At 39.3% G+C, this 26,694-nt stretch overlaps 1 protein-coding gene across 8 annotated transcripts in view; it reads left to right on the top strand.

The window, feature by feature from the left end:
• Positions 1–24,903, top strand: part of LOC105498993 (zinc finger protein 782) — a 51,003-nt gene extending 26,100 nt beyond the window's left edge. For 4 of the 8 annotated variants that reach the window (XM_024786768.2, XM_024786767.2, XM_071077481.1 and 1 more), the window contains one exon: positions 192–5,358. In XM_024786768.2, the coding sequence (XP_024642536.2) occupies positions 192–2,047 (1,856 nt within the window). In that variant the 3' untranslated portion in view covers positions 2,048–5,358. The other 4 variants (XR_003013434.2, XR_003013436.2, XR_003013433.2 and 1 more) reach the window with 4 other exon arrangements.
• The last annotated feature ends 1,791 nt before the right edge of the window (positions 24,904–26,694 follow it).

Raw genomic sequence — 26,694 nt, 5'->3', positions numbered from 1 at the left:
TTTCTACTACAAAAAAAAATTTAAGCTAAAAAGGGAATATAGGGAATATACTTGAAATTACTTTATTGTTGAGAAACTGAGCCAGAAACTCAGGAATCAAATACATAATAGGGCATATATACACATATATGTCCCATTCCATAAGAAATGTGTTAAATATCATAAAGTTTGTTTAATTTTATCATTTTTAGAAGACTTCCAACCTGATGAAATCTCAGAGAAGAGCCCAGAAAATCAAGGCAAACATTTGTGGCAAGTTTTATTCAGCAATAAATTATTGACTACAGAGCAAGAAATTTCAGGAAAACCACATAATCGGGACATAAACATTTTTCCTGCAAGAATGATGCCTTGTAAATGTGACACTGTGGGGTCTGCTTACCTGGGTCTCAGCCCGACGGCCCCACACTGTCAGTATTCAAAAGAAAAGGCTCATGAGCATAATGTATGTGACAAATGGCTCATCAGTATTAAGGATGGCAGAACTAACACTCAAGAGAAATCTTTTGCTTATAATAAAAGTGTGAAAACCCTCAGTCATAAGGAGGACGTTATTCAGTATCAGACAATTCAGACTTCAGGGCAAGATTTTGAACATAATGAAAGTAGAAAAGCTTTTCTTGAAAAGGCTGCCGTTGTTACATCTGACAGTACCTACCCAAAAGGAGAATCTTACAATTTCAATAAATTTGGGGAAAACAAATATGATAAATCAACCTTTATTTTTCCCCAGAACATTCATACAGAGAAGAGTCACTATGAGTTTAATGATACTGGAAATTGTTTCTGTAGGATCACTCACAAAACTCCAACAGGAGGGAAATCTTTCAGCCAAAAGTCACACATTAGAGAATGTCGTAGAGTTCATATAGGGATGAAACCCTTTGAATATGGAAAAAGTTTCAACCATAATTCAACCCTCCCAGTGCATCAGAGAACTCATGCAACAGATAAATACTCTGATTATAACCCATGTACAGAGACGTTCAGCTACCAGTCAACTTTCAGTGTACATCCGAAGGTTCACATAAGGGAAAAACCCTGTGAGTATAATGAATGTGGAAAATCCTGCTCTGTTAATTCACGCTTGATTTGGCCTCAGAAAAGTCACACAGGGGAGAAACCCTATGAATGTCGTGAATGCGGGAAAGCCTTCAGTGAGAAGTTACGCCTAAGAAAACATCAGAGAACTCACACAGGAGAGAAACCATATCAATGTGATGGATGTGAGAAAGCTTTCAGTGCAAAGTCAGGCCTAAGAATACACCAGAGAACCCACACAGGGGAGAAACCATTCGAATGTCATGAATGTGGGAAATCTTTTAACTATAAATCAATCCTCATAGTGCATCAGAGAACTCACACAGGGGAGAAACCTTTTGAATGTAATGAATGTGGGAAATCTTTCAGCCATATGTCAGGCCTAAGGAATCATCGAAGAACTCACACAGGGGAAAGACCATACAAATGTGATGAATGTGGGAAAGCTTTCAAACTGAAGTCAGGCCTGAGGAAACATCATAGAACACACACAGGGGAGAAGCCCTACAAATGTAATCAGTGTGGAAAAGCTTTCGGTCAGAAATCACAACTCAGAGGACATCATAGAATTCACACAGGGGAAAAACCCTATACATGTAATCATTGTGGGGAAGCTTTCAGTCAGAAATCAAACCTCAGAGTACATCACAGAACTCATACTGGGGAGAAACCCTATAAATGTGAGGAGTGTGGAAAAACTTTCAGGCAGAAATCAAATCTCAGAGGGCATCAGAGAACTCACACTGGGGAGAAGCCCTATGAATGTAATGAATGTGGAAAAGCTTTCAGTGAGAAGTCGGTCCTAAGAAAACATCAGCGAACTCATACTGGGGAGAAACCATATAATTGTAATCAGTGTGGGGAAGCTTTCAGTCAGAAATCCAATCTCAGAGTACATCAGAGAACTCACACAGGGGAGAAACCCTATAAATGTGATAAATGTGGAAAAACTTTCAGTCAAAAATCAAGCCTTAGAGAACATCAGAAAGCCCACCCAGGGGATTAAACATATGCATATAAAGAATATGAAAGAACTCTGAGCTGGAGATCAAACCTCACAATACATAATGAACACACAGGAGAAAACTGTTAACATAGCACTGGAATTTCCTCTACAATTTCAGCCCCCACCAAATATCAAAGAATAGAAGATGAATTGTTGAAATGTATTTTATATGGGCATTCTTTCAGCCAGAGCACAGTCTTCCATGGATATTACAGAACTCACCCAGCAAAGAAACCCTATAAAGATAATGAATATAGAAAATACTCATGTGAACTCTCTCCTCAGAAAACTCATGCTGCAGAAGAGCTCTGAGAAAGTAATAAAAATGTGAAAACTTTGTGCCAACAATCAAAACTCTTTCATCATCAATCACACAATGACAAAAGCTAGAATATAATGTGTGTGATAAACTTTAATGAAAAGTCAGTACAGCAGAAAATACATTCAAGATGGAGACCTCGTAGTATATTAAACAAGAAATGAAGTTAATGGATGTGGGAAATTCTTCTGCCATGTCAACCCTCATTTTAACTTACATAGAGGTAATCCCTATATGTCACATAATAACTATTGAAATGTTCACTAGTAATCATATTCACTTCTCTCTCATGCCACACCTGGCCTAAATTTCTCAACCGCTCTGTCATATAAATGGGGTCATATTGTTACTCTCTAGCTAGTGGAATATGGAGGTCAATGACAGGTCTTAAATACATCAGCAAAATTCTCAATATTTTCTTCTATCCCTCATTAGAGTGGAATGGAGGAAAACCTTGGGACTCAGGCTCTGATGATAGAAAATACAAGATGGTAGGAACCAAGGTCAGAGAAGGACCCTGTGGCATGGAGTTTTCTCCTCCATGTACACAGTTGGACTTTTTGTAGTGAGGAAATAAATGTGTTCTCTGCTGAACTTCTAAAGGTTTGGGTATACTTGATACTGACAGAAACTCAACAACCCTCACCTAATAAAACTCACGAGTATGATTTTTCAGGACATCTGAAATCAGTGTATGTCAGAAAAGTCAGATTCGACAAACCTCAGACAGCATCCTGAATGACCATGGCTTTTATTCCCAAGTCTTCCTCATCGGACAGGTAATATCATCAGAAATCTGACATTTTAACAAATGTAGGAAATTCTTCACACACACAGACACGCACACACACACCCCCCCAGAATCTCATTAAATATTTGATAATTTAATTTTGAATGTGTAAAGTTTTCAACAAATGATCATATTTTATATCAGAGCTTGTTACAAGGGGAAAATCTATCAATTTAAGAAAGGTAAGTAATAGCCTTTATCTAGATATTGCTATATCAGAACTGTTGTTTCATATATAATATCAAAACTTTTAATGAAATGTAACATTGATTAATAGACATTCAGTATAATAAAAAGCTTAAAAAGAACAAGAAATAAATTGCATAAACTGAAAAGCAGTGTTGCAAATATGTGAGTGTTTTGTGAGTTATTGATTGTTTATGTATGTATATGTGCATGGTACTTACCAGGTATTTGTTTTATATGTTTCTTAGACCTCAACATTGCTGTAAGAGAATTGTGTTCCCCTTGCTTTATAACTACTTTGACATCAGCTACAATTTGCCACATGAATATTAATAACAAACCTTTTATGGAAAATATCTGATGCCACATTCCCTTTCTCCTACTGCCTTCTAACATGTCTGTCTAGTAAAGGCCATTGTTACTAAACTGCCTCCTTTCAAAGAAGCCAGTGTCAACCAATAAATTTCTCTCTTTTCTGTGTGTGTCTCTCACACACAAATACACAAGCAAATATCTTCAACATTACTGATTCTTTCCTAGCAGTGTTGAGTACAATAATGGACACTTGGAAGGCAATCTTTATTTATGGTACTGTGTTTTTCATTTTTAGCATTTTAATTTTGTTATAGTTTTTATCTCTCTGCCACAGTTACCTACCTGATACTTCATGTTGTCTAGTTTTCCCGCTGGAGTCACTTTCTATGGCATTTGGCATTCTTTCTCTCAGTTAACAACTGCTTGGATCTTTGTTTCTCTCTACAACCACCTAGTTTTCCAGATAGCTTTTTTGCTCTGTGGCCTCAGACATCTGGTGCATTGAAGAAAAGTTAAAGCCTTCCCAACTGTTTTCTTGTTTCATGGATAGAGAGCAGTGCTCTTGCCTGCTCTCTGTTTCTCTGAGTTGTAACTGAATGTTATCAGTTGTTTTTTGACAAATGTTTCAGGGTAATTTGATGGAAAAATGATAATTGTTTTCAAAAATGATGCTGAGATAATTGTATTACTCCATTCTCACGCTAGTAAGAAGAAAACCCCAAGACTGGGTAATTTGTAAAGGAAAGAGGTTTAATTGACGCACAGTTCTGCATTGCTGGGGAGGCCTCAGGAAACATAAGATCATGGCAGAAGGCAAAGAAGCAGGCACCTTTTTTACAGGGCAGCATAGTGAGTGCAGCAGGGCAAATGCCAGATGCTATAAAACCAGTAGATCTCATGAGAGTCAGTCACTATCGCAAGAACAGCATGGGGAAAACTGCCCCCCATGATCCACTTACCTCCAGCTGGTCCCACCCATAACATGTGGGGATTATGGGAATTAAAATTCAAGATGAGGTTTTGGGTGGAGACACAGGCAAACTGTATCAATAATGATACTTATATATTGTAAATGCAACTTCATCTTTACACCATAATTTAAAACTTACTCAAAATAAATCACAGAACCAAACAAAATCACTAAAAGTACAAAATTTATGATAGAAAACAAAAGAAACTGACTGGATATGGTGGCTTGCCTGTGTAATCCCAGCACTTTGGGAGGCCAAGGCAGGAGGATTGCTTGAAGCCAGGAGTTTGAGACCACCCTGTACAACATGAGACCCTATCTCTACAAAAAATGAAATTAACCAAGCATAGTGGCATATGCCTGTAGTCCTAGTCCTAACTACTTGGGAGGCTGAGGTGGGAGGATTGCTTGTGCCCAGGAGTTTGAGGCTGTGGTGGGTTGTGATCATGCCACTGTACTCCAGCCTGGGTAACTGAGCAAGACTCTGTCTCTTAAAAGAAAAAAAAAAAACAATGTTTATAATACAGAAAATGCAGTTATAATGGACCAAAAAAAGGGAAAACATTAAAATAGATATTTCACTGAAGATATATAGTTGGCCAATAAATACTAGAAACAATGTCCAAAGCTTTGGTCAGCAAGAAAGTGTGTGTTCATGTGATAGCAATACAAATCCATATTGTAGTTCCTTATAAAGATAACAGTACCTTACCTACAACCAGCAATTTTCATTCTAGGCATTTACCCCAGAGAAACACATAGGGGTGCACCCAAGATGGCCGAATAGGAACAGCTCCTGCCTCCAGCTCCCAGCGTGAGTAACACAGAAGATGGGTGATTTCTGCATTTTCAACTGAGGTACAGGTTCATCTCACTGGGGCGTGTCAGAAACTTGGCGCTGGTCTGTGGGTGCAGCCCAACCAGCGAGAGCTGAAGCAGGGTGAGGCATTGCCTCACCTGGGAAGCACAAGGGGGAAGGAAATTCCTTTTCCTAGCCAAAGGAAATTGAGACACACAACACCTGGAAAATCAGGTAACTCCCATCCTAATACTGTGCTTTACCAAGGGTCTTAGCAAACGGCACACTAGGAGATTATATCCCACACCTGACCCAGAGGGTCCCACACCCACGGAGCCTCCCTCATTGCTAGCACAGCAGTCTGAGATCTAACTGCAAGGCGGCAGTGAGGCTGGGGGAGGGGCACCTGCCATCGCTGAGGCTTAAGTAGGTGACAAAAAGCCACCAGGAAGCTCGAATTGGGTGGAGCCCACCACAGCTCAAGGAAGCCGGCCTGCCTCCGTAGTCTTATCCTCTGGGGACAGGGCATAGCTAAACAAAAAGCAACAGAAACCTTGGCAGAGGTAAATGCCCCTGTCTGACAGCTTTGAAGAGAGCAGTGGATCTCCCAGCACAGAGGTTGAGATCTGAGAATGGACAGACTGCCTGCTCAAGTGGGTCCCTGACCGCTGAGTAGCCTAACTGGGAGACATCCCCCACTAGGTGTAGACTCACACCTCACACCTTAAATGGCAGGGTACACCCCTGAGACAAAGCTTCCAGAGCAAGAATCAGACAGCAGCACACGCTGTTCAGCAATATTCTATCTTCTGCAGCCTCTGCTGCTGATACCCAGGCAAATAGGGTCTGGAGTGAACCTCAAGCAAACTCCAACAGACCTACAGCTGAGGGTCCTGACTGTTAGAAGGAAAACTAACAAACAGGACACCCACATCAAAACCCCATCAGTATGTCACTATCATCAAAGACCAAAGGGTTACCCACAAAGATGGGGAAAAAGCAGGGCAGAAAAGCTGGAAATTCAAAAAATCAGAGCGCATCTCCCCCTCCAAAGGAAAGCAGCTCATCACCAGCAATGGAACAAAGCTGGACGAAGAAAGACTTTGACGAATTGAGAGAAGAAAGCTTCAGTTGATCAAACTTCTCAGAGCTAAAGGAGGAACTATGTAACCAGCGCAAAGTAAAAACCTTGAAAAAAGAATGGATGCATGGATAACTAGAATAATCAATGCAGAGATCTTAAAAGAACTGATAGAGGTGAAAACCATAACACGAGAACTACGTGACAAATGCACAAGCTTCAGTAACCAACTCGATCAACTGGAAGAAAGAGTATCAGCGATTGAAGATCAAATGAATGAAATGAAGCCAGAAGAGAAGTGTAGAGAAAAAAGAGTATAAAGAAATGAAAAAAGCCTCCAAGAAATATGGGATTATGTGAAAAGACCAAATCTACGTCTGATTGGTGTGCCTGAAAGTGACAGGGAAAATGGAACCAAGTTGGAAAACACTCTGCAGGATATCATCCAGGAGAACTTCCCCAACCTAGTAAGGCAGGCCAACATTCAAATTCAGGAAATATGGAGAACGCCAAGATGCTCCTCGAGAAGAGCAACTCCAAGACACATAATTGTCAGATTCACCAAAGTTGAAATGAAGGAAAAAATGTTAAGGGCAGCCAGAGAGAAAGGTCGGGTTACCCACAAAGGGAAGCCCATCAGACTAACAGCAGATCTCTCAGCGGAAACTCTCCAAGCCAGAAGAGAGTGGGGGCCAATATTCAACATTCTTAAAGAAAAGAATTTTCAACCCAGAATTTCACATCCAGCCAAACTAAGTTTCATAAGTGAAGGAGAAATAAAATCCTTTACAGACAAGCAAATGCTTAGAGATTTTGTCACCACCAGGCCTGCCCTACAAGAGATCCTGAAGGAAGCACTAAACATGGAAAGGAACAACAGGTACCAGCCATTGCAAAAACATGTCAAAATGTAAAGTCCATCAATGCTAGGAAGAAACTGCATCAACTAGCGAGCAAAATAACCAGCTAATATCATAATGACAGGATCAAGTTCACACGTAACAATATGAACCTTAAATGTAAATGGACTAAATGGTCCAATTGAAGGACACAAACTGGCAAATTGGATGAAGAGTCAAGACCCATCAGTTTGCTGTATTCAGGAGACCTATCTCACATGCAGAGACACACATAGGCTCAAAATAAAGGGATGGAGGAAGATCTACCAAGCAAATGGAAAACAAAAAAAAATCAGGGGTTGCAATCCCAGTCTCTGATAAAACAGACTTTAAACCATCAAAGATCAAAAGAGACAAAACCATTGCATAATGGTAAAGGGATCAATTCATCAGGAAGAGCTAACTATCTAAATATATGCACCCAATACAGGAGCACCCAGATTCATAAAGCAAGTCCTTAGAGACTTACAAAGAGACTTAGACTCCCATACAGTAATAATGGGAGACTTTAACACCCCACTGTCAACATGAGACAGATCAATGAGACAATTAACAAGGATATTCAGGAATTGAACTCAACTCTGCACCAAGCAGACCTAATAGACATCTACAGAACTCTCCACCCCAAATCAATAGAATATACATTCTTCTCAGCACCACATTGCATTTATTCCAAAATTGACCACATACTTGGAAGTAAAGCACTCCTCAGCAAATGTAAAAGAACAGAAATTATAACAAACTGTTTCTCAGACCACAGTGGAATCAAACTAGAACTCAGAACTAAGAAACTCAATCAAAACCACTCAACTACTTGGAAACTGAGCAACCTGCTCCTGAATGACTACTGGGTACATAACGAAATGAAGGCAGAAATAAAGATGTTCTTTGAAACCAATGAGAACAAAGATACAACATACCAGACTGTCTGGGACACATTTAAAGCGGTGTGTGGAGGGAAATTTATAGCACTAAATTCCCACAAGAGAAAGCAGGAAAGATCTAAAATTGATCTAGCATCAATTTTAGCATCAAAATTAAAAGAACTAGAGAAGCAAGAGCAAACACATTCAAAAGCTAGCAGAAGGCAAAAAATAACTTAAGATCAGAGCAGAACTGAAGGAGATAGAGACACAAAAAGCCCTCCAAAAAATCAATGAATCCAGGAGCTGGTTTTTTGAAAAGATCAACAAAATTGATAGACTGCTAGCAAGACTAATAAAGAAGAGAGAAGAATCAAATAGACACAATACAAAATGATAAAGGGGATATCACCATCGACCCCACAGAAATACAAACTACCATCAGAGAATACTATAAACACCTCTACACAAATGAACTAGAAAACCTAGAAGAAATTGATAATTTCCTGGACACTTACACTCTCCCAAGACTAAACCAGGAAGAAGTTGAATCCCTGAATAGACCAATAGCAGGCTCTGAAATTGAGGCAATAATTAATAGCCTACCAACCAAAAAAAGTCCAGGACCAGACAGATTCACAGCTGAATTCTACCAGAGGTACAAGGAGGAGCTGGTACCATTCCTTCTGAAATTATTGCAATCAATAGAAAAAGAGGGTATCCTCCCTAACTCATTTTACGAGGCCAACATCATCCTGATACCAAAGCCTGACAGAGATACAACAAAAAAAAGAGAATTTTAGACCAATATCCCTAATGAGCATCAATGCAAAAATCCTCAATAAAATACTGGCAAACCGAATCCAGCAGCACATCAAAAAGCTTATCCACCATGATCAAGTGGGCTTCATCCCTGGGATTCAAGGCTGGTTCAACATATGCAAATCAATAAATGTAATCCAGCATATAAACAGAACAAAGACAAAAACCACATGATTATCTCAATAGATGCAGAAAAGGCCTTTGACAAAATTCAGCAGCCCTTCATGCTAAAACTCTCAATAAATTCAGTATTGATGGAATGTATGTCAAAATAATAAGAGCTATTTATGACAAACCCACAGCCAATATCATATTGAATGGGCAAAAACTGGAAGCATTCCCTTTGAAAACTGGCACAAGACAGGGACGCCCTCTCTCACCACTCCTATTCAACATAGTGTTGGAAGTTCTGGCTAGGGCAATCGGGCAAGAGAGAGAAATCAAGGGTATTCAGTTAGGAAAAGAGGAAGTCAAATTGTCCCTGTTTGCAGATGACATGATTGTATATTTAGAAAACCCCATTGTCTCAGCCCAAAATCTCCTTAAGCTGATAAACAACTTCAGCAAAGTCTCAGGATACAAAATCAATGTGCAAAAATCAAAAGCATTCTTACACACTAGTAACAGACAAAAAGAGAGCCATATCATGAATGAACTCCCATTCACAATAGCTTCAAAGAGAATAAAATACCTAGGAATCCAACTTACAAGGGATGTAAAGAACCTCTTCAAGGAGAACTACAAACCACTGCTCAGTGAAATAAAAGAGGACACAAACAAATGGAAGAACATTCCATGCTCATGGATAGGAAGAATCAATATTGTGAAAATGGCCATACTGCCCAAGGTAATTTATAGATTCAATGCCATCCCCATTAAGCTACCAATGACTTTCTTCATAGAATTGGAAAAAACTGCTTTAAAGTTCATATGGAACCAAAAAAGACCCCGCATTGCCAAGACAATCCTAAGGCAAAAGAACAAAGCTGGAGGCATCATGCTACCTGACTTCAAAGTATACTACAAGGCTACAGTAACCAAAAGAGCATGGTACTGGTACCAAAACAGAGATATAGACCAATGGAACAGAACAGAGCCCTCAGAAATAATACCACATATCTACAGCCATCTGATCTTTGACAAACCTGACAAAAACAAGAAATGGGGAAAGGATTCCCTATTTAATAAATGGTGCTGGGATAATTGGCTAGCCATAAGTAGAAAGCTGAAACTGGATCCTTTCCTTACTCCTTATACGAAAATTAATTCAAGATGGATTAGAGACTTAAATGTTAGACTTAAAACCATAAAAACCCTAGAAGAAAACCTAGGTAATACCATTCAAGACATAGGCATGGGCAAGGACTTCATGTCTAAAACACCAAAAGCAACAGCAACAAAAGCCAAAATTGACAAATGGGATCTAATTAAACTAAAGAGCTTCTGCACAGCAAAAGAAACTGCCATCAGCGTGAACAGGCAACCTACAGAATGGGAGAAAATTTTTGCAATCTCATCTGACAAAGGGCTAATATCCAGAACCTATAAAGAACTCAATCAAATTTACAAGAAAGAAACAACCCCATCGAAAAATGGGCAAAGGATATGAACAGACACTTCTCAAAAGAAGACATTCATACAGCCAACAGACACATGAAAAAATGCTCATCATCACTCGCCATCAGAGAAATGCAAATCAAAACCACAATGAGATACCATCTCACACCAGTTAGAATGGCGATCATTAAAAAATCAGGAAACAACAGGTGCTGGAGAGGATGTGGAGAAATAGGAACAGTTCTACACTGTTGGTGGGACTGTTAACTAGTTCAACCATTGTGGAAAACAGTGTGGCGATTCCTCAAGGAGCTAGAACTAGAAATACCATTTGAGCCAGCCATCCCATTACTGGGGATATACCCAAAGTCATGCTGCTATAAAGACACATGCACACATATGTTTATTGTGGCACTATTCACAATAGCAAAGACTTGGAATCAACCCAAATATCCATCAGTGACAGACTGGATAAAGAAAATGTGGCACATATACACCATGGAATACTATGCAGCCATAAAAAAGGATGAGTTCATGTCCTTTGTAGGGACATGGATGCAGCTGGAAACCATCATTCTCAGCAAACCATCGCAAGAACAGAAAACCAAATACCACATGTTCTCACTCATAGGTGGGAATTGAACAGTGAGATCACTTGGACACAGGAAGGGGAACATCACACACTGGGGCCTATTGTGGGGAGTGGGGAGGGATAGCATTAGGAGATATACCTAATGTAAATGACGAGTTAATGGGTGCAGCACACCAACATGTCACATGTATACATATGTAACCAGCACATTGTACACATTTACCCTAGAACTTAAAGTATAATAAAAAAAAAAAAAAGAATTACATGCAAATGTTCATAGAATCTTTACTCATAGTAACCCCAAATTGTAAATAATTGGATTTATTAACAGAAAAATATATAAACAGTACTATTACCATATAATGGAATACAGCTGTACAAGGAAGGAACCGCTAGTGCATGCAGCAACATTGATAAATCTTAAGATTGTGCTGAGCAAAAGAAGCCAGGCACAAGAAAGTAGAGCTGTATTTTATCCTATTTATATAAAATTCTAGGAAAGACATCTAGTCTAGAGGGATAGAAAGAAAGTAGACCATTCATTGCATAAGGCTGGGGGCAGTGGTGTGTGAGGATCCACTGGTTAGAGGAATAAGGGAATTTTTTTATTATGATGGAATGTTCCATATATAAATGGTGGTGATCTTTACAGAACTGTACAAGTTTTTAGAACCCATCAAAATATACTAAAAATTTGTCTACTTTACATAAAGTATACCTCTATACAGTTAACTTTTAAAATAATAAAAGTGAGTTTAGGGTCCCCTGTACGTTATGAGACCCAGCAGATTCTCAATTTACTAAATGGCTTATTGACGTCACTAGAGTGTTCATTCCCTTTCTTCCCATATGGCTGTGACCTTGGAAAGTCAGTTCTCCTTTAATATGTCTCAGTCTCCTCATCACCATAATGATGGTGATTACCTACAATCCTTTCTGAAAGAATTCTCTGAGTTAATCTGTGTCCGTTCCTTAATACGTGGCACAGAGTAAGTGAGCAATAGGTAATAATTATCACCATTATGTATTTTACCAGTATTAAAAATCAAAATAAAGGCCTGTGTTCCTTACAAGAGCCTCAAAAAAAGATTGTAACTCATAAAAAGATACATTAGGCCTAAAGGAGATACAGCCATCATGTGATGGAGGTGTGTGAGTTCCTCATAATATAGTAGCATCAATTTTTCTTTAACTCTCTGATGAGACCGTTTCCAAAAATTTTTAAAGCTGAGTCCTTTATTCTCCTGTCGACTGGCTGACATGACTTAACCCAGTTTGTAAGTGTTGAGTTCCCAATAAATTGCTTTTCCACAAAAAGCTACTGCATGACTTCATGCACCCCCAGCCTTTCTCTCCTGGAAGTTTTAAGAATCCAGAACTAAGCTGGCGTACTGTCAACCTTGGGTATTTTTTGTTACACTCCAGGATAGAAGTTACACACCAGATGTATAAATACTCTAGAGAAAAAGCATTTCAGATATTGAAGGATAGCACACACCCACCCGTTTGCTTTTTTCAGCATATAATGGCCACCCTTGCCCTGAGTTCTGTTTCCCTGCTACACTGGAGGTGATTTCAGTTGTGTCCCATGATGCGTTTTACGCAGGAACTGCTTTCTGAGTTATATAGGCAGTAGAATCACATCACAGCAACTTCTAAAATAAAAGAGGATTCAGAGACTGGCAATTGAGTTGGCCCTCATCAGCTGTGGTTTGAATGTGTCCCCCCAAAGTTCATGTGTTGGAAACTTAATTCCTAATGCAACAGTGTTCAGATGTGGAACCTTTAAGGGAGGATTAGGTCATGAGTGCTCTGCCATCATGAATGGATTAATTTCTCTATCACTGGAGTGGGTTCCTTATCAAGACAGTGAGTTTGTTATAAAAGCAGTTCAGGCCTCTCAGGCTCTCTCATGGGCACTGTCTCACATGTGATGCTTCTGCCATGTTATGATGTAGCAAGAAGTCTCTCACCACATGTGGCCCCTTCATCTTGGATGTTCCAGCCTCTCAAAGTGTGTGTGTGTGTGTGTGTGTGTGTGTGTGTGTGTGTGTGTGTGTGTGAATAAGCTTTTATTCTTTATAAGCTACCCAGTTTCTGGTGTTCTGTTAAAACAACACAAAATGGACTAAAACAGCATTCTTCACACGTTAGGGCCTGAAAAAATCACCACCATTATTTCAAGTAGTAAAGGGAACCCTGCCAGTGTGTAGAGTTCGTGGGGGCATGACTTGGGCCAGGTCTTGAGAACTCATCTTCTGGGTTAGTGTAGAATTTTAACAAGGATTCTGAGAGGAGACTGAACGCAATTCATAGAGGCCATTTCATATTCCTAAGGGGAACATTCTTATCAGTAATATGGATATGACAGTACTGGTGAGGTGAGGTGAAGTTGAGCAGAGTGATGAGACATAGGCAATATTTCATTTGGTAGTATAATTTCTTTTTATATCAAAATTACTGGAACTGGACAAGACAGACAATAGTCACAACGTATAGGAAAACAAATATTGAGGTTTATATATAAGTATGCAACAAAAACCATTAAGTTGCCAACAGTTTAAACTGTCAAACCTTTTTCCCTCACTAATACTTTATATATACATCTTTTTAATGCAGAGTGGGGGACTCAGCCTCTTATTTGTCCATTTGCATCATATGCTTTGGTAACATCCTTGGAAAAAGCAAAATTGAGTGTTCTCATCACCATAAGAGGATGAATAATGTGTGATGCTGGGACTGCAGGCCAAGTGCTTGTCTTCCAGAAGCACCATGTCAGCCACGGGTCCTGGGCAAGATGGTAACTGCTTGGCACGGAGAGCATAAAGATTGATGTCTTCAAACCAACCAACCAGGCAGCCAGCAAAGCCTCAATAGCCAGGATCTAAAGAAGTGGATCAGATTACAGTGTTTGAGCAACTTCCTGAACCCATATCTGGAAAGGGCTCTTGAGGCTCCTGGGATTTCTGGTACCACCTGATTTCTTGGAGACAGTCCAGGACAGGGAAGGATGTGGCATCTAGGTGACCCCTCAGGGGGCTCCATCTTGCAGGTGGTTGTGGTAGTCAGGGACTTGCAGTGGCCTGAGATCATGGCAGGTGCTTCTGCAGGTGGGCTTGTTACACCACTGAAGTTGCTAAATAGTGCTTCTCAGCACTTGCCTTCCCTTCTGTGTTGTCTCCAAGAGCAAAAGTGGCCTCAGTGCCTGAAAGAGAGTAAAAGTGACTGCAGCTGCAGACACGAAGTATGACGTTAGCTCTGGACCACATCCAGTTGTACCCTGCATTAAGCTCAGGCATGTCACACCTGGTCTATAGAGGTTGGTTAAACAAAGGAGTCAGCAAATGACATTTCCAGTGAACACACTAGTAATTTGTTTTTATATTGCTCTATTTTTTTTCTTGAAAGAAATGAATACAAGTTTTAAATTAAGTCTAGCTTAGCCAGACTCTTCGGCATGTTTTTCCAATCTTTTTGTATTATTTAGCTGGAAATTTCCCCCTTACTACTTTTTCTGCATCCCATGAGTGTTTATAATTTTTTTCATCTTCATTTGTTTTTTTGTTTGTTTGAGACAGGGTCTCGTCTCTTGTCACCCAGGCTGGAGTGCAGTGGTACAATCACACCTTATTGCAGCCTTGACCTCTTAGGCTCAAGTGATCCTCCCACCTCAGCCTCACGAGCAGCTGGAACCACAGATGTGTGCCACGGTGCCTGGCTCATTTTTGTATTTTTTGTAGAGAGTGGGACTCTCTCTGTTTCCCAGGCTGGTATTGAACTCCTGTGCTCAAGCAATCCTCCTGCCTCAGCCTCCCAACATACTGGGATTACAGGCATGAGCTACCACACCCGGCCTATTTGTCTCCTAAGTATTTTCTATTTTCCCTTGTAATTACATCTTTGACCTGTTTCTTGCTTAAGGACATGCTGTTTTAATTTCCACAAATTTGTGAATATTCCCACTTTTCTTCTGTTACTCACTTCTAACTTGTATTAGAAGAGGTTTTGTATGATATATATATTTTTTCAATTAATTGAGGCTTAATTTGGGTACTAACACATAGTCCATCTGGGAGAATATCCCATGTGCACTTGAGATTAATATGTATTCTGTTATGGTTGGTTAGTGTTCTGTATATGCCAGCTCTAATGGCTTATCATGATGTTCAGGTCCTCCTTTATTTATCTTCTGTCTGGTTGTATTATTCATTACTCACAGTAAGGTACTAAAGTCTCCAACTATTATTATACAACTGTATTTCTCCCTTCAATTTTGTCCATTTTTGCTTTATATATTTGGATGGTTTGTTATTAGGTATATAAATGTTTATAATTTTTATATCATCTTGTTCTATTGAATCTTTTTAATATATAATCTCCTTTGTCTCATGTAGATGTCTGATTTAAACTTTATTTTGTGTGATAATATTACTTGCTATCTTTCAGTTACCACTTGCATAAAATATCTTTTTCTATCCTCTCACTTTTAACCAGTTTGTGACTTTGGAGCTAATGTGAGTTTCTCATAGGCAACATAGAGTTGGATCTTGTTTAATCCATTCTGTGAGTCTCTTGATTGGAGGGTTTGATACATTTATATTTAAAGTAGCTACAAATAGGCGGGCGCAGTGGCTCACACCTGTAATCCTAACACTTTGGGAGGCCAAGGCAGGGACTTGAGGTCAGGAGTTCGAGACTAGTCTGGCCAACATGGTGAAACCCCATCTCTACTCAAAGTACAAAAATTAGGCAGGCATGGTGGTGGGCACCTATAATCCCAGCTACTCAGGCTGAGGCAGGAGAATTGCTTGAACCCAGGAGGCAGAGGTTGCGGTGAGCTGAGATTGCACCATTGCATTCCAGCCTGAGCGACAGAGTGAGACTTTATCTCAAAAATAATAATAATAAATAATAAAGTAATTACTAATTAAGAGAAACTTCTATTATTTTGGTATTTGTTCTCTATATACCTTAGAGCTTTTTGTTCCTCATTTTCTGCATTAGTCATCTTTTGGGTTAATTTTTTTGTAGTGAGACATTTAAATTCCCTTCTCATTCCCTTTGTGGACATTCTCTACCTACTTTCTGGTTACCATGGGCATTACAATTACCTTCCTAAACTTATAACAGTCTAATTTATAGAATGTTATAAATTAACATACATACAAAACAGCTTAACAACATACAAAAAACCTCCTATAAAGCTTTATTTCCACGACTTTTCAATAGTTGATATCACAAAATTACATATTTATGCATTTTGTATCTAAAAACACTAGTAATTTTTTTTAACATTAGTCTCATAAAAGTCATGTAGAAAACAAAAAGTTACAAACCAAAGTTATAGTAACACTTTTATGATTGTCTGTATATTTCCCTTTTTCAGAGATCTTTATTTCTTCATATGGCTTTGAGTTAACTATGTTTCATTTAAGCCTGAAAGACTCCTTTTAGCATTTCTTGCAGGGAGGCCTATTTGTAATAAATGCTTCTAGCTTTTTTATATACAGTGAAATGTGTACTACAGTCAAGCAAATTAAAAGACCCATCATCTTACATACTCTCTTTTTGTGAGAATAGCACCTAAAAAATACTGTTGGCAAAAATTCCAAATACATATTATTGACTGTATTCCTCATGCTGTATATTAAATGTCTAGACTTATTCTACATATCTGCAAACTTGATATCCTTTGACTCACCTCCTCTCATTTGCTCCTCACTCCTATTAACCCCCTGGTAACCACCATTTTATTCTCTGTCTCTATTCAACTTTTCTTTTTACATTCTACATATAAGTAAGTGAGATCATGCTGTATTTTTCTTTCTGTATGTGGCTGATATCACTTAGCATAATGTTCTCCAGGTTCGTTCATGTATGGCAATTGACAGCATCATTTTTAAGGCTAATATTCCATTGTATGTATGTGTATACACATCCCGTAGTTTATCCATTTACCCATTGACATTTGGATTGTTTATATTGTGGCTATTGTGAATAATGCTGCATTGAGCATTGGTGTGCAGATATCTCTATGAAGTGCTGATTTAGTGTTCTTGCAGGTATATACCAAGCAGAGGGATTTCTGGGTCAAATGGTAATTCTATTTTTAATTTTTAATGAAACTTCCATACTGTTTTCTGTAATGGCTATCCTAGTTTTCATTCCCACTAACAGTACACAAAAGTTCCCTTTTTTCTATACCCTTACCAACACTAGCTATCTCTTGTCTTTTTTTATTTTAACCATTCTAAGAGGTGTGAGGTGACATCTTATTGGGGTTTTGATTTGCATTTCCCTGATGATTACAGATGTGGAGCACATTTTTGTATCCTTGTTAGCCATTTGTATGTCTTTGGAGAAATGTCTATTCAGGTCCTTTGCCCCGTTTTTAATTGGGTTCTTTATCTTTTCATTTTGAGTTTGCAAGTTCTTTATATATTTTGAATACTAACCCCTTATCAAATGTATGGTTTGCAATATATTTTTTTTTAAGTCGGTAGGTTACCTTTTTATTTTGCTGGAGTTTTTTTGTTTTTTGTTTTTTGTTTTCTGTTTTTGTTTGTTTGTTTTGGCTATGCAGAAGCTTGAGCTTATTTTTGCTTTTATAGACTGAGCTTTTGGTGTGATGTCCAAAGAAAAATTTCCAAGGCCATTATCAAGATTCTTTCCCCCATTGTTTTCTTCTGGGACTTTTATGGTTTCAGGTATCCCATTTAGGTCTTTTATCCATTTTGCGTTGAGTTTGTGTATGGTATATGATAAGGGTTTGATTTAATTCTTTTGCATGTGGATATCCAGGTTTCCTGTTACCATTTATTAAGGAGACTATCCTTTCCCCATTGTTCATTTCTTGGGGACTTTGTTGAAAATTAGTTGACCACATATATTTGGATTTCTTTCTGGGCTCTGTATTTTGTTCCATTGGTCAATGTTTCTGTTTTCATGTGGATTTGATTGCAATACTTTTGTACAGAATTTGAAATCAGGAAGTATGATGCCTCCAACTTTTTCTTTCTTTGCCAGAATTTTTTTGACTATTCAGGGTCTTTCTAGCTTGCAATCATGTTCAACGTATGTAAATCAATCAATGTGATACATCACAATAACAGAATGAAAGATAAAAACCACATAGTCATCTCCATTGATACAGAAAATGTATCTGACAGAGTCCAACTTACTTTCTTAGTAAAAACTCTCAACAGTTTAGGTATAGAAGAAAAGTTGCTCAACATAATGAAGGCCATTCATGAAAAACCCAGAGCTAACATAATAATCCATGGGAAAAACCTAAAATCTTTTCCACTAAGATCTGGTACAAGGATCTGTTTTTCTTCTCAATTGCTGTGGGCGTCTTTTGTGGTTCCAAATGAATTTTAGAATAGTTTTTACTATGTCTCTGAAAAATTACATTGGAATTTTGGTAAGGATTATGTCAAAACTGTATATTGCTTTGAGTAGTATGGACACTTTAACAGTATTAATTGCTCCAACTTGGTACCCTTTGACTTACCTCCTCTTATTTGCTCCTCACCCCTCAAAACCACCTGGTAACCACCATTTTATTCTCTGACTCTATGTATTCAATTGTTTTTTTTGTTGTTGTTGTTTTTTGTTTTTTTTTTTTAATTCCACATATAAGCGAGATCATGCTGTATTTTTCTTTCTGTGTGTGGCTTATTTCACTTAGCATAATGTCTTCCAGGTTTATTCATGTATGGCTAATGACAAGATCCTTTTTAAGCCTGAATAACATTCTATTGTATGTATGTGTACCAGGAACATAATACATCTTTCCATTTATTTGGGTGTTCAATTTCTTTTATTAATGTTTTATAGTTTTCAGTGTACAAATCTTTCGCTTTTTGGTTAAATTTATTCCTAAGTATTTTTTTTTCTTTTTTATGTGATTGTGTGTTCTCAAATATTTTTTGGATAGGTCATTAGTGGTATACAAAAATGCAACCCATTTTTGTATGTTGATTTTATATTCTGCAACTTTACTGAATTTGTTTATTCTAACAGTTTTCTGGTGGAATCTTTGGAGTTTTCTTCATATAGGATCATGTTAACTGCAAATAGAAATAATTTTACTTCTGCCTTTCTGACTTATATGCGTTTTATTTATTTTTCTTGCCTGGTTGCTCTTGCTGTTACTTCTAGTACTACTTGAATACAAGTGTTGAGAGTGGGCATCTTTGCCTCATCTTAGAGGAAATCTTTCTTAAATCTTAGAGGAAAGCTATCTGTTTTCCCCCAAAGATTATGATGTTGGCTATGGGCTTTTCCTAAATTTCCCTTACCATATTGAGGAAATTTCCCTTTATACTTATGTTGTTGAGAGCTTATAATCAAGAAATTATATTGAATTTTGTCACATGCTTTTTCTGCATCAATCGAGATCAAGTGGTTTTTATTTTTTATTGTTTTAATGTGATGTATCACATCGATTGATTTGCATGTCTTCAATCAGCCTTGCATGCCACAGATAAATCCCACTTGGTCATGCTGTATAATCATTTTGATCTATTATTGAATTCAGTGTGTGAGTATTTTATTGAGAATTTTTGCATCTATGCTCATCAGAGATACAGGCCTATAGTTTTCTTGCACTGTCTTTGGTTTCATTATCAAGGTAATGCTGGCACCATAAACATGTCTTTTGTAGTATTGCTTCTAGTTATATTTTTGGAAGAGTTTAAAAAGGATTGGTATTAATTCTTCTTTGAATGTTTGGTAGAATTCAGCCACAATGGCATCTGGTCCTGGGCTTTTCTTTGTCAGGAGGTTTTAATGTCTCCTTCAGTCTCTGTATTTGTTATCAGTCTGTTCAGGGTTTTCATTTCTTTCTGATTCAATATTGGTAGGCTGTAATTTTTTAGGATTAATCCATTTTCCCTTGTTTATCCAGTTTGGTGGCATGTAATTGCTCATAATAATACCCTGTGATCCTTTTTATTTCTGAGGCATTCATTGTAATATTTTCATTTTATTTGAGTCTTTTTTTTTCTTATGCTTTGAATTTATTGGTTTTATTTTTTAGAGAAACCAGCTATTAGGTTTTTTTTTTTTCTATACTTTCTCTGTTTCCTATTTGATTTATTTCTGCTCTGGTCTTTATTATTTCTTTCCTTCTGCTAACTTTGGTTTTAGTATTCTTATTCTAGCTCCTCAAGGTGTAATGTTAGGCTATCTCCATCTTTCTTTTTAAATGTAGCCATTTATGGCTATAAACTTCCTGCTTAGAACTGCTTTTGTGGTATCCTGTAAGTTTTAACATGTTGTATTTCCATTTCTGTTTGTCTGAAGATATATTTAACTTCTCTTTTGATTTTTTCTTTGACCCATTGATTTTTGGGAGTGTGTTGTTTAATTTCCACATATTTATTAATTTTCCAGTTTTCTTCCTGTTATTTCTAGTTTCATACCATGGTGGTTACAAATGATACTTGATATAATTTCAGTCTTCTTAAATTTTTTGAGACATGTTTTGTGTCCTAACATATGATCTATCGTGGAGAATGTTTTAGTTCATTTGAGTGTGTGTTCTGCTACTGTTGGATGGAATGTTCTGTGTATGTCCATTCAGTCTGTTTGGTCTAATGTGTAGTTCAGGTTCAATATTACCTTGTTAATCATCTGTCTGGTTGATCTCTCCAGTTTTGAAAGTAGGGTATTCAAGTCCCTACTATCATTATATTGTTGTCTATTTCTCTATTTATGTCCATTAATATTTGATTTACATATTTTGGTGTTCCAATGTTAGGTACATATATATTTACAATTATTATGTCCTCTTGATGCCTTTATCATTATGTTATGAACTTCTTTGTCTCTTGTGACAGTTTTTGACTTGAAGTCTATTTTGTCTGATGTTAGTATAGCAACTCTTGCTCTTTTTTGGTTGTTATTTGTATGGAATATCTTTTTCCATCCCTTCATTTTCAGCCTATGTATGTCTTTCTAGTGAATTCTTATAATTTTATGTTTCTTTGGCATTTATTCTAAATCTAGGTTGGACTTCCTCATACTAGAAGCAGGCATCAGTCACCCCTGCAACAATTTCTAGTTCTCTACCTCTTTATTGTTCCTCATCATGGTTGATACAGGTATCTTCCTTATACAACCACCTCCTGGTGACCACCTCCCTACGGGACAGTAGATACAATGTTCTTGCTTTGTACCACTGACCCCTACACCCCACATGGATCATACAGATATGCAGTGACCACCTCTAAGTCATAACTTTCCTCCATGGAACTCATGCCTGATTGCTCTATACTTCCAGTTAGAAGTCTCTGTGAGAAAACTTCTTGGGTAACACCCTGGGCCCCAATAAATGACTCAAACCACAGGTCCATATGTCTCTCTTTTGCTCCCCACCTACTGGTTGTATATGCATGTCCCAGATGGCTCCCCAGTTTGCATTGGTCCTATGAGGCATGCTTCCCTCTTCTCTCTGGGGTCAGGAAGTAATAAACTACTTCTGTTACTTCCTGTGTTTTGTTGAGTTGCCTCCTCTGTGTCTCACCTAACCAACACACAGTAAAATAAATTCTTTCCTGGTCAGGGCTCTCCTAGAGAGTGGCTGTCTTGGCAGGAATAAGCTGAGCACAAGAGCATTTGCCAGTATAAACAAGAGCATTTGCCAGTATAAACAAGTTTCCTGTGAGAGGGACACCTGACCACAGGTCAAACACTTAGGCATTAGACTGTCTGCCAGAGTAAAGAAGTATCCTAAGAAAAGTACAATGTAAACATCCATCACTAAATCCTTTGAAGTCCCATCATAAAAGAGCTAAAGTCTCTATAAACTCTCTTGAGAGAGACCTCAAGAGCAAATTAGAAAGAAGAAACACACACACACAATAGTCCTTAAAGCTAAAGTGAGCTTCTTACAGGCAGCATATAGTTTGATCTCATTTCATTATCCATTCAGCTACTTTATGTCCTTCGACTGGTGAATTTAGTCCATTTACATTCAAGGTTATTATGGACAGGTGAAGATACACTGCTGCCATTTTGTATTTTGTTTTCTAATTGTTTATGAGCTCTGACTTTGACTTTGGGTGGCAGAGTGCAGTAATGACATGGCTCAGGGAATGAACAGGTGCTTTAGAGGCTCAGGCCCCAGAGTATGGGGCAGAAAATCAATTTAGGTCATAGGAGCATCAGAGTGCAGCAGCAAGTCAGGCCCCAGGGAACAGGACACCACACAATGGTGACTCCAAATCTTGGGATGGTGGAACATCATAGTAGCCCAGGCTCTGGTAGACAGGCTACAGTGGCGGCAAGTACCCAGGAGTGGCAGGGCACAACTATAGTTCATGCCCCAAGAGGCAGGTGCCACAAAGATGACTCCATTCCCCATGTGGAGCACCTCAGCAGCTTAGATTGCAAGAAGCGATTCTAGTTCCTAGGGAGCCATCACAAAACACAACTGCAGTTTTGGTTCCTGGGGAGCGGGGGCTGCACAGCTCATCTGAGGTTCTGGTTTCTGGGTAGTCACGGGGTACCATGACACTTCAGCCTCAGGAGGTGGGGCTGCACAGCATAGCCACAGCTACAGTTTCCAAAGAGGTGGGGCACTGTGTCAGCTCAGCCCCAGGAAGTGGAGCTGCATCACTTAGCCACAGTTCTGATTCCCAGCAAGGCATTGACTCCACTCATGCCCAGAAAGGCCAGACACAGCAGCAACTGGGACCCAGGAGGACGGAGCAGCTCTGTAGTAGTCTGGCCCCAGGGAGTGGGGTACAGCAGCAACTCAGCTTAAAAATGGTGCATCACTGTGCAACCCAGGCTCTGGGGGTATGGGGTGCAGTGGCAGCAAGCCCCGGGAATGAAGGGCACAATGTCTTCTAAGGTCCCTGAAGTAGAGCACAGAGCAGCAGTGGCTCCAGTTCTAAGATGTCATGGCACCATAACGGCTCAGGCCATGCAGAAAGGGTGCAGCTGCAGCTCCCTCTTCGGGAAAAGCACCAGGAACATCCAGTCATTCATCTTTCTGTCATATCTCCATCCAGATATAGGATTCTTGGTTGAGTTTTTTTTTTTTTTTCTTCAGCATTTTGAACATACCAACTCACTGCCTTCTGGCCTCCAAAATTTCTGCTGATGATGTTATTGGCATACCTTGTGATATGCTCAAGATGCCTGTCTCCTCTAAATCTCATGTTGTAAAAAGAATAATAAGCAAGAAAAAAATAAAATAAATCTCATGTTGTGACGTGATTCCCCATGTTGGAGGTGGGGCCTGGAGGGGGAGGTGATTGGATCATATGGGTACATTACTCATGAATGCTGTAGCACCATCCCCTTGGTGATAAGTGAGTTTTTACTCTGAGTTCACACAAGATCTCGTTGTTTAAAAGTATGTGGCTCCTCCTCCTTCTGTGTCATGGGAGGGACCGAGTTGGAGGTAACTGAATAATGGAGGCAGTTATCCCCATGCTGTTCCTGTGATAGTGAATGAGTTCTCATGATATCTGATAGTTTTATAAGGGGCTTTTCCCCCTTTGCTTGGCACTTCTCCTTCCTGCTGTCATGTAAAGAAGAACGTGTTTGCTTCCCCTTCCATCATAACTGTAAGTTTCCTGAGGCCTCCCAAGCCATGCTGAACTGTGAGTCAGTTAAACCTCTTTCCGGCCGGGCGCAGTGGCTCAAGCCTGTAATCCCAGCACTTTGGGAGGCCGAGACGGGCGGATCACGAGGTCAGGAGATCGAGACCATCCTGGCTAACACAGTGAAACCCCGTCTCTACTAAAAAATACAAAAAAACTAGCCGGGCGAGGTGGCGGGCGCCTGTAGTCCCAGCTACTCGGGAGGCTGAGGCAGGAGAATGGCGTAAACCCGGGAGGCGGAGCTTGTAGTGAGCCGAGATCCCGCCACTGCACTCCAGCCTGGGTGACAGAGCGAGACTCCGTCTCAAAAAAAAAAAAAAAACACAACCAAAAAAACCTCTTTCCTTTAATAATTACCCAATATTCAGGCAGTTCTTTATAGCAGCATGAGAACAGACTAATACACCCACCTTGAGTGGCCATCACCACCAGCATGAATATACACAGAGGGCGCACACAGTCCTGTGCTCATCAGCATCCCACCCCTGTGCTAACACCACAACTGGCATGAATGTGCACACAATTGCTGGCAGGGGCCTCCACCCTACCCCCACACCATACTACCATGACCACTTCTGTGAATGTCCACAGAGACGCTCGCAAACTGGCACCTGCTGGCACCATGCTGCAGCTGATGAGCATGGACCACACTGTGCTGTCACTGCCACTGCTGCTAGCACATGCAAATGAGGATGGATCCTGCTGCCACCACCCTACGAAGTGCTTTGGCTGGGACCTCCCATCAGAGTATTGTGACCTGTGGTCTGGGAGTACCTCAGCCCCTCCAGCACAGCAGGTTCCAAATGTCAAGGAGCCACAGAACAAAGCTAGGGCCTGATATAAGTCCCCCAGAGTTAGAGCATGCAGTCCAGGAGTCCTGAGGTGAGTCTTGTCCCCTAAAATTTTCCAGTAACAAAGCCAGTCAACTCAACCCACCTTATGCCAAAATCAAACCCCTAAGGTCATCAAATAGGCATGTTCTCACTCATAGGTGGGAATTGAACAATGAGAACACTTGGACACAGGGTGGGGAACATCACACACTGGGGCCTGTGGTGGGGTAGGGGGCTGGGGGAGGGATAGTATTAAGATAAATGCCTAATGTAAATAACGAATTAATGGGTACAGCAAACCAACATGGCGCATGTATACATATGTAACAAACCTGCACATTGTGCACATGTACCCTAGAACTTAAAGTATAATATAAAAAAGAAAAAAATCTAAAAGACAACAACTTAGAAGACTGAAAGAACATCAGCCCACGAAGATGAGAAGGAACTAGTGCAAGAACTCTGACAACTCAAAAAGCCAGAGAGTATCTTCTTTCCTCCTAATGACTGCATTAGTTCTCGATCATGGTTTTTAACCAGGCTTAAATGACTGAAATGACAGAAATAGAATTTGGAATATGGATAGGAATGAAGATCATTCAGGAGAACGATGAAACTCCATCTCAGGAAGCCGAAGCTAAGATTCACAATACAACAGTGCAGGAGTTGACAGGCAAAATGGCCATTATAGAAAAGAACATAACTGACTTGATAGAGCTGGCAAACACACTACAAGAATTTCATAATTCAATGCACAAAGGCTGCAGAAGATAGAATATTGCTGAACAGCGAGTGTTGCTGTCTGATTCTTGCTCTGGAAGCTTCGTCTCAGGGGTGTACCCTGCTGTGTGAGGTGTGAGGTGTTGGTCTGCACCTAGTGGGGGATGTCTCCCAGTTTGGCGGATCACGAGGTCAGCAGATCAAGACCATCCTGGTTAACACGGTGAAACCCCGTCTATACTAAAAATACAAAAAAATTAGCCGGGCATGATGGCTGGCGCCTGTAGTCCCAGCTACTCAGGAGGCTGAGGCAGGAGAATGGCGTGAACCTGGGAGGCGGAGCTTGCAGTGAGCCTAGATCTCGCCACTGTACTCCAGCCTGGGCCACAGAGCGAGACTGTCTCAAAAAAAAATGAAATAAAATAAAAAAGAAAAAGAAAAAGATATACTTAGAAAACCTGGATAATTAGAATTTTTAAAAACAAATGTTACTCTTTTCCTCCAGTATCTATTAAAGTGTTTTTCAGTGTCAACAGTAAAGTTTTATACCTTGATTCATATATACTGCACTAGTTTACTGTTACCATTAATCTTTTTTCTTGCTAATCAGAACTTATTCTTATCATCGCTATATAAAATAACCTGTTAGTATCAACTGTGCGAGTGTATGTGTGTTACTAAAAAGAATGTCATAAAATACTGTTCTGAGAGGTTTCTAATTTTGTTCCTGATTTCAGAAGCATACTACATAAAGTTTAAGCAAACTCATCTCTAAGAGATGCATAATTTGTGGATAATGGTTTTCTTATTTGGGATTGTGTGTACTTCAGGCATTATGTAATACTGAACAGCTTACTTGCTTTTTCTTTTTTTTCCCCCAGAGATAAACTCTGAGGATCACAAATATTATTCTTTTATGTTAATAATGGATTCCATTTTCTAGTATTTGTTACATTTTACAGCTTTATTCACCAAACTGTTTATATATTTTTGTGGCAGCTCTGAAAGGCACACTTGTAACGTAACAGTCCAAATTTTTCCCTTTATAAACTTTATATTACAAAATTTTCCAACACATAAAGAGCAAGTAGTCAATAAGCATGTCCATAATCTATAAGTAGATGTTCTTAACATTTTGCCATACTTGCCATTTCTAATTTTTTTTTTTTTTTTTTTTGAGACGGAGTCTCACTCTGTCGCCCAGGCTGGAGTGTAGTGGCCGGATCTCAGCTCACTGCAAGCTCTGCCTCCCGGGTTTTCACGCCATTTTCCTGCCTCAGC

The sequence above is a fragment of the Macaca nemestrina genome, chromosome 14 (genome assembly GCF_043159975.1).
Source record: "Macaca nemestrina isolate mMacNem1 chromosome 14, mMacNem.hap1, whole genome shotgun sequence".
NCBI lineage: Eukaryota > Metazoa > Chordata > Mammalia > Primates > Cercopithecidae > Macaca > Macaca nemestrina.
The sequence above is the reverse complement of the archived record's forward strand: the minus strand, read 5'-3'. Positions and strand labels throughout refer to the sequence as shown.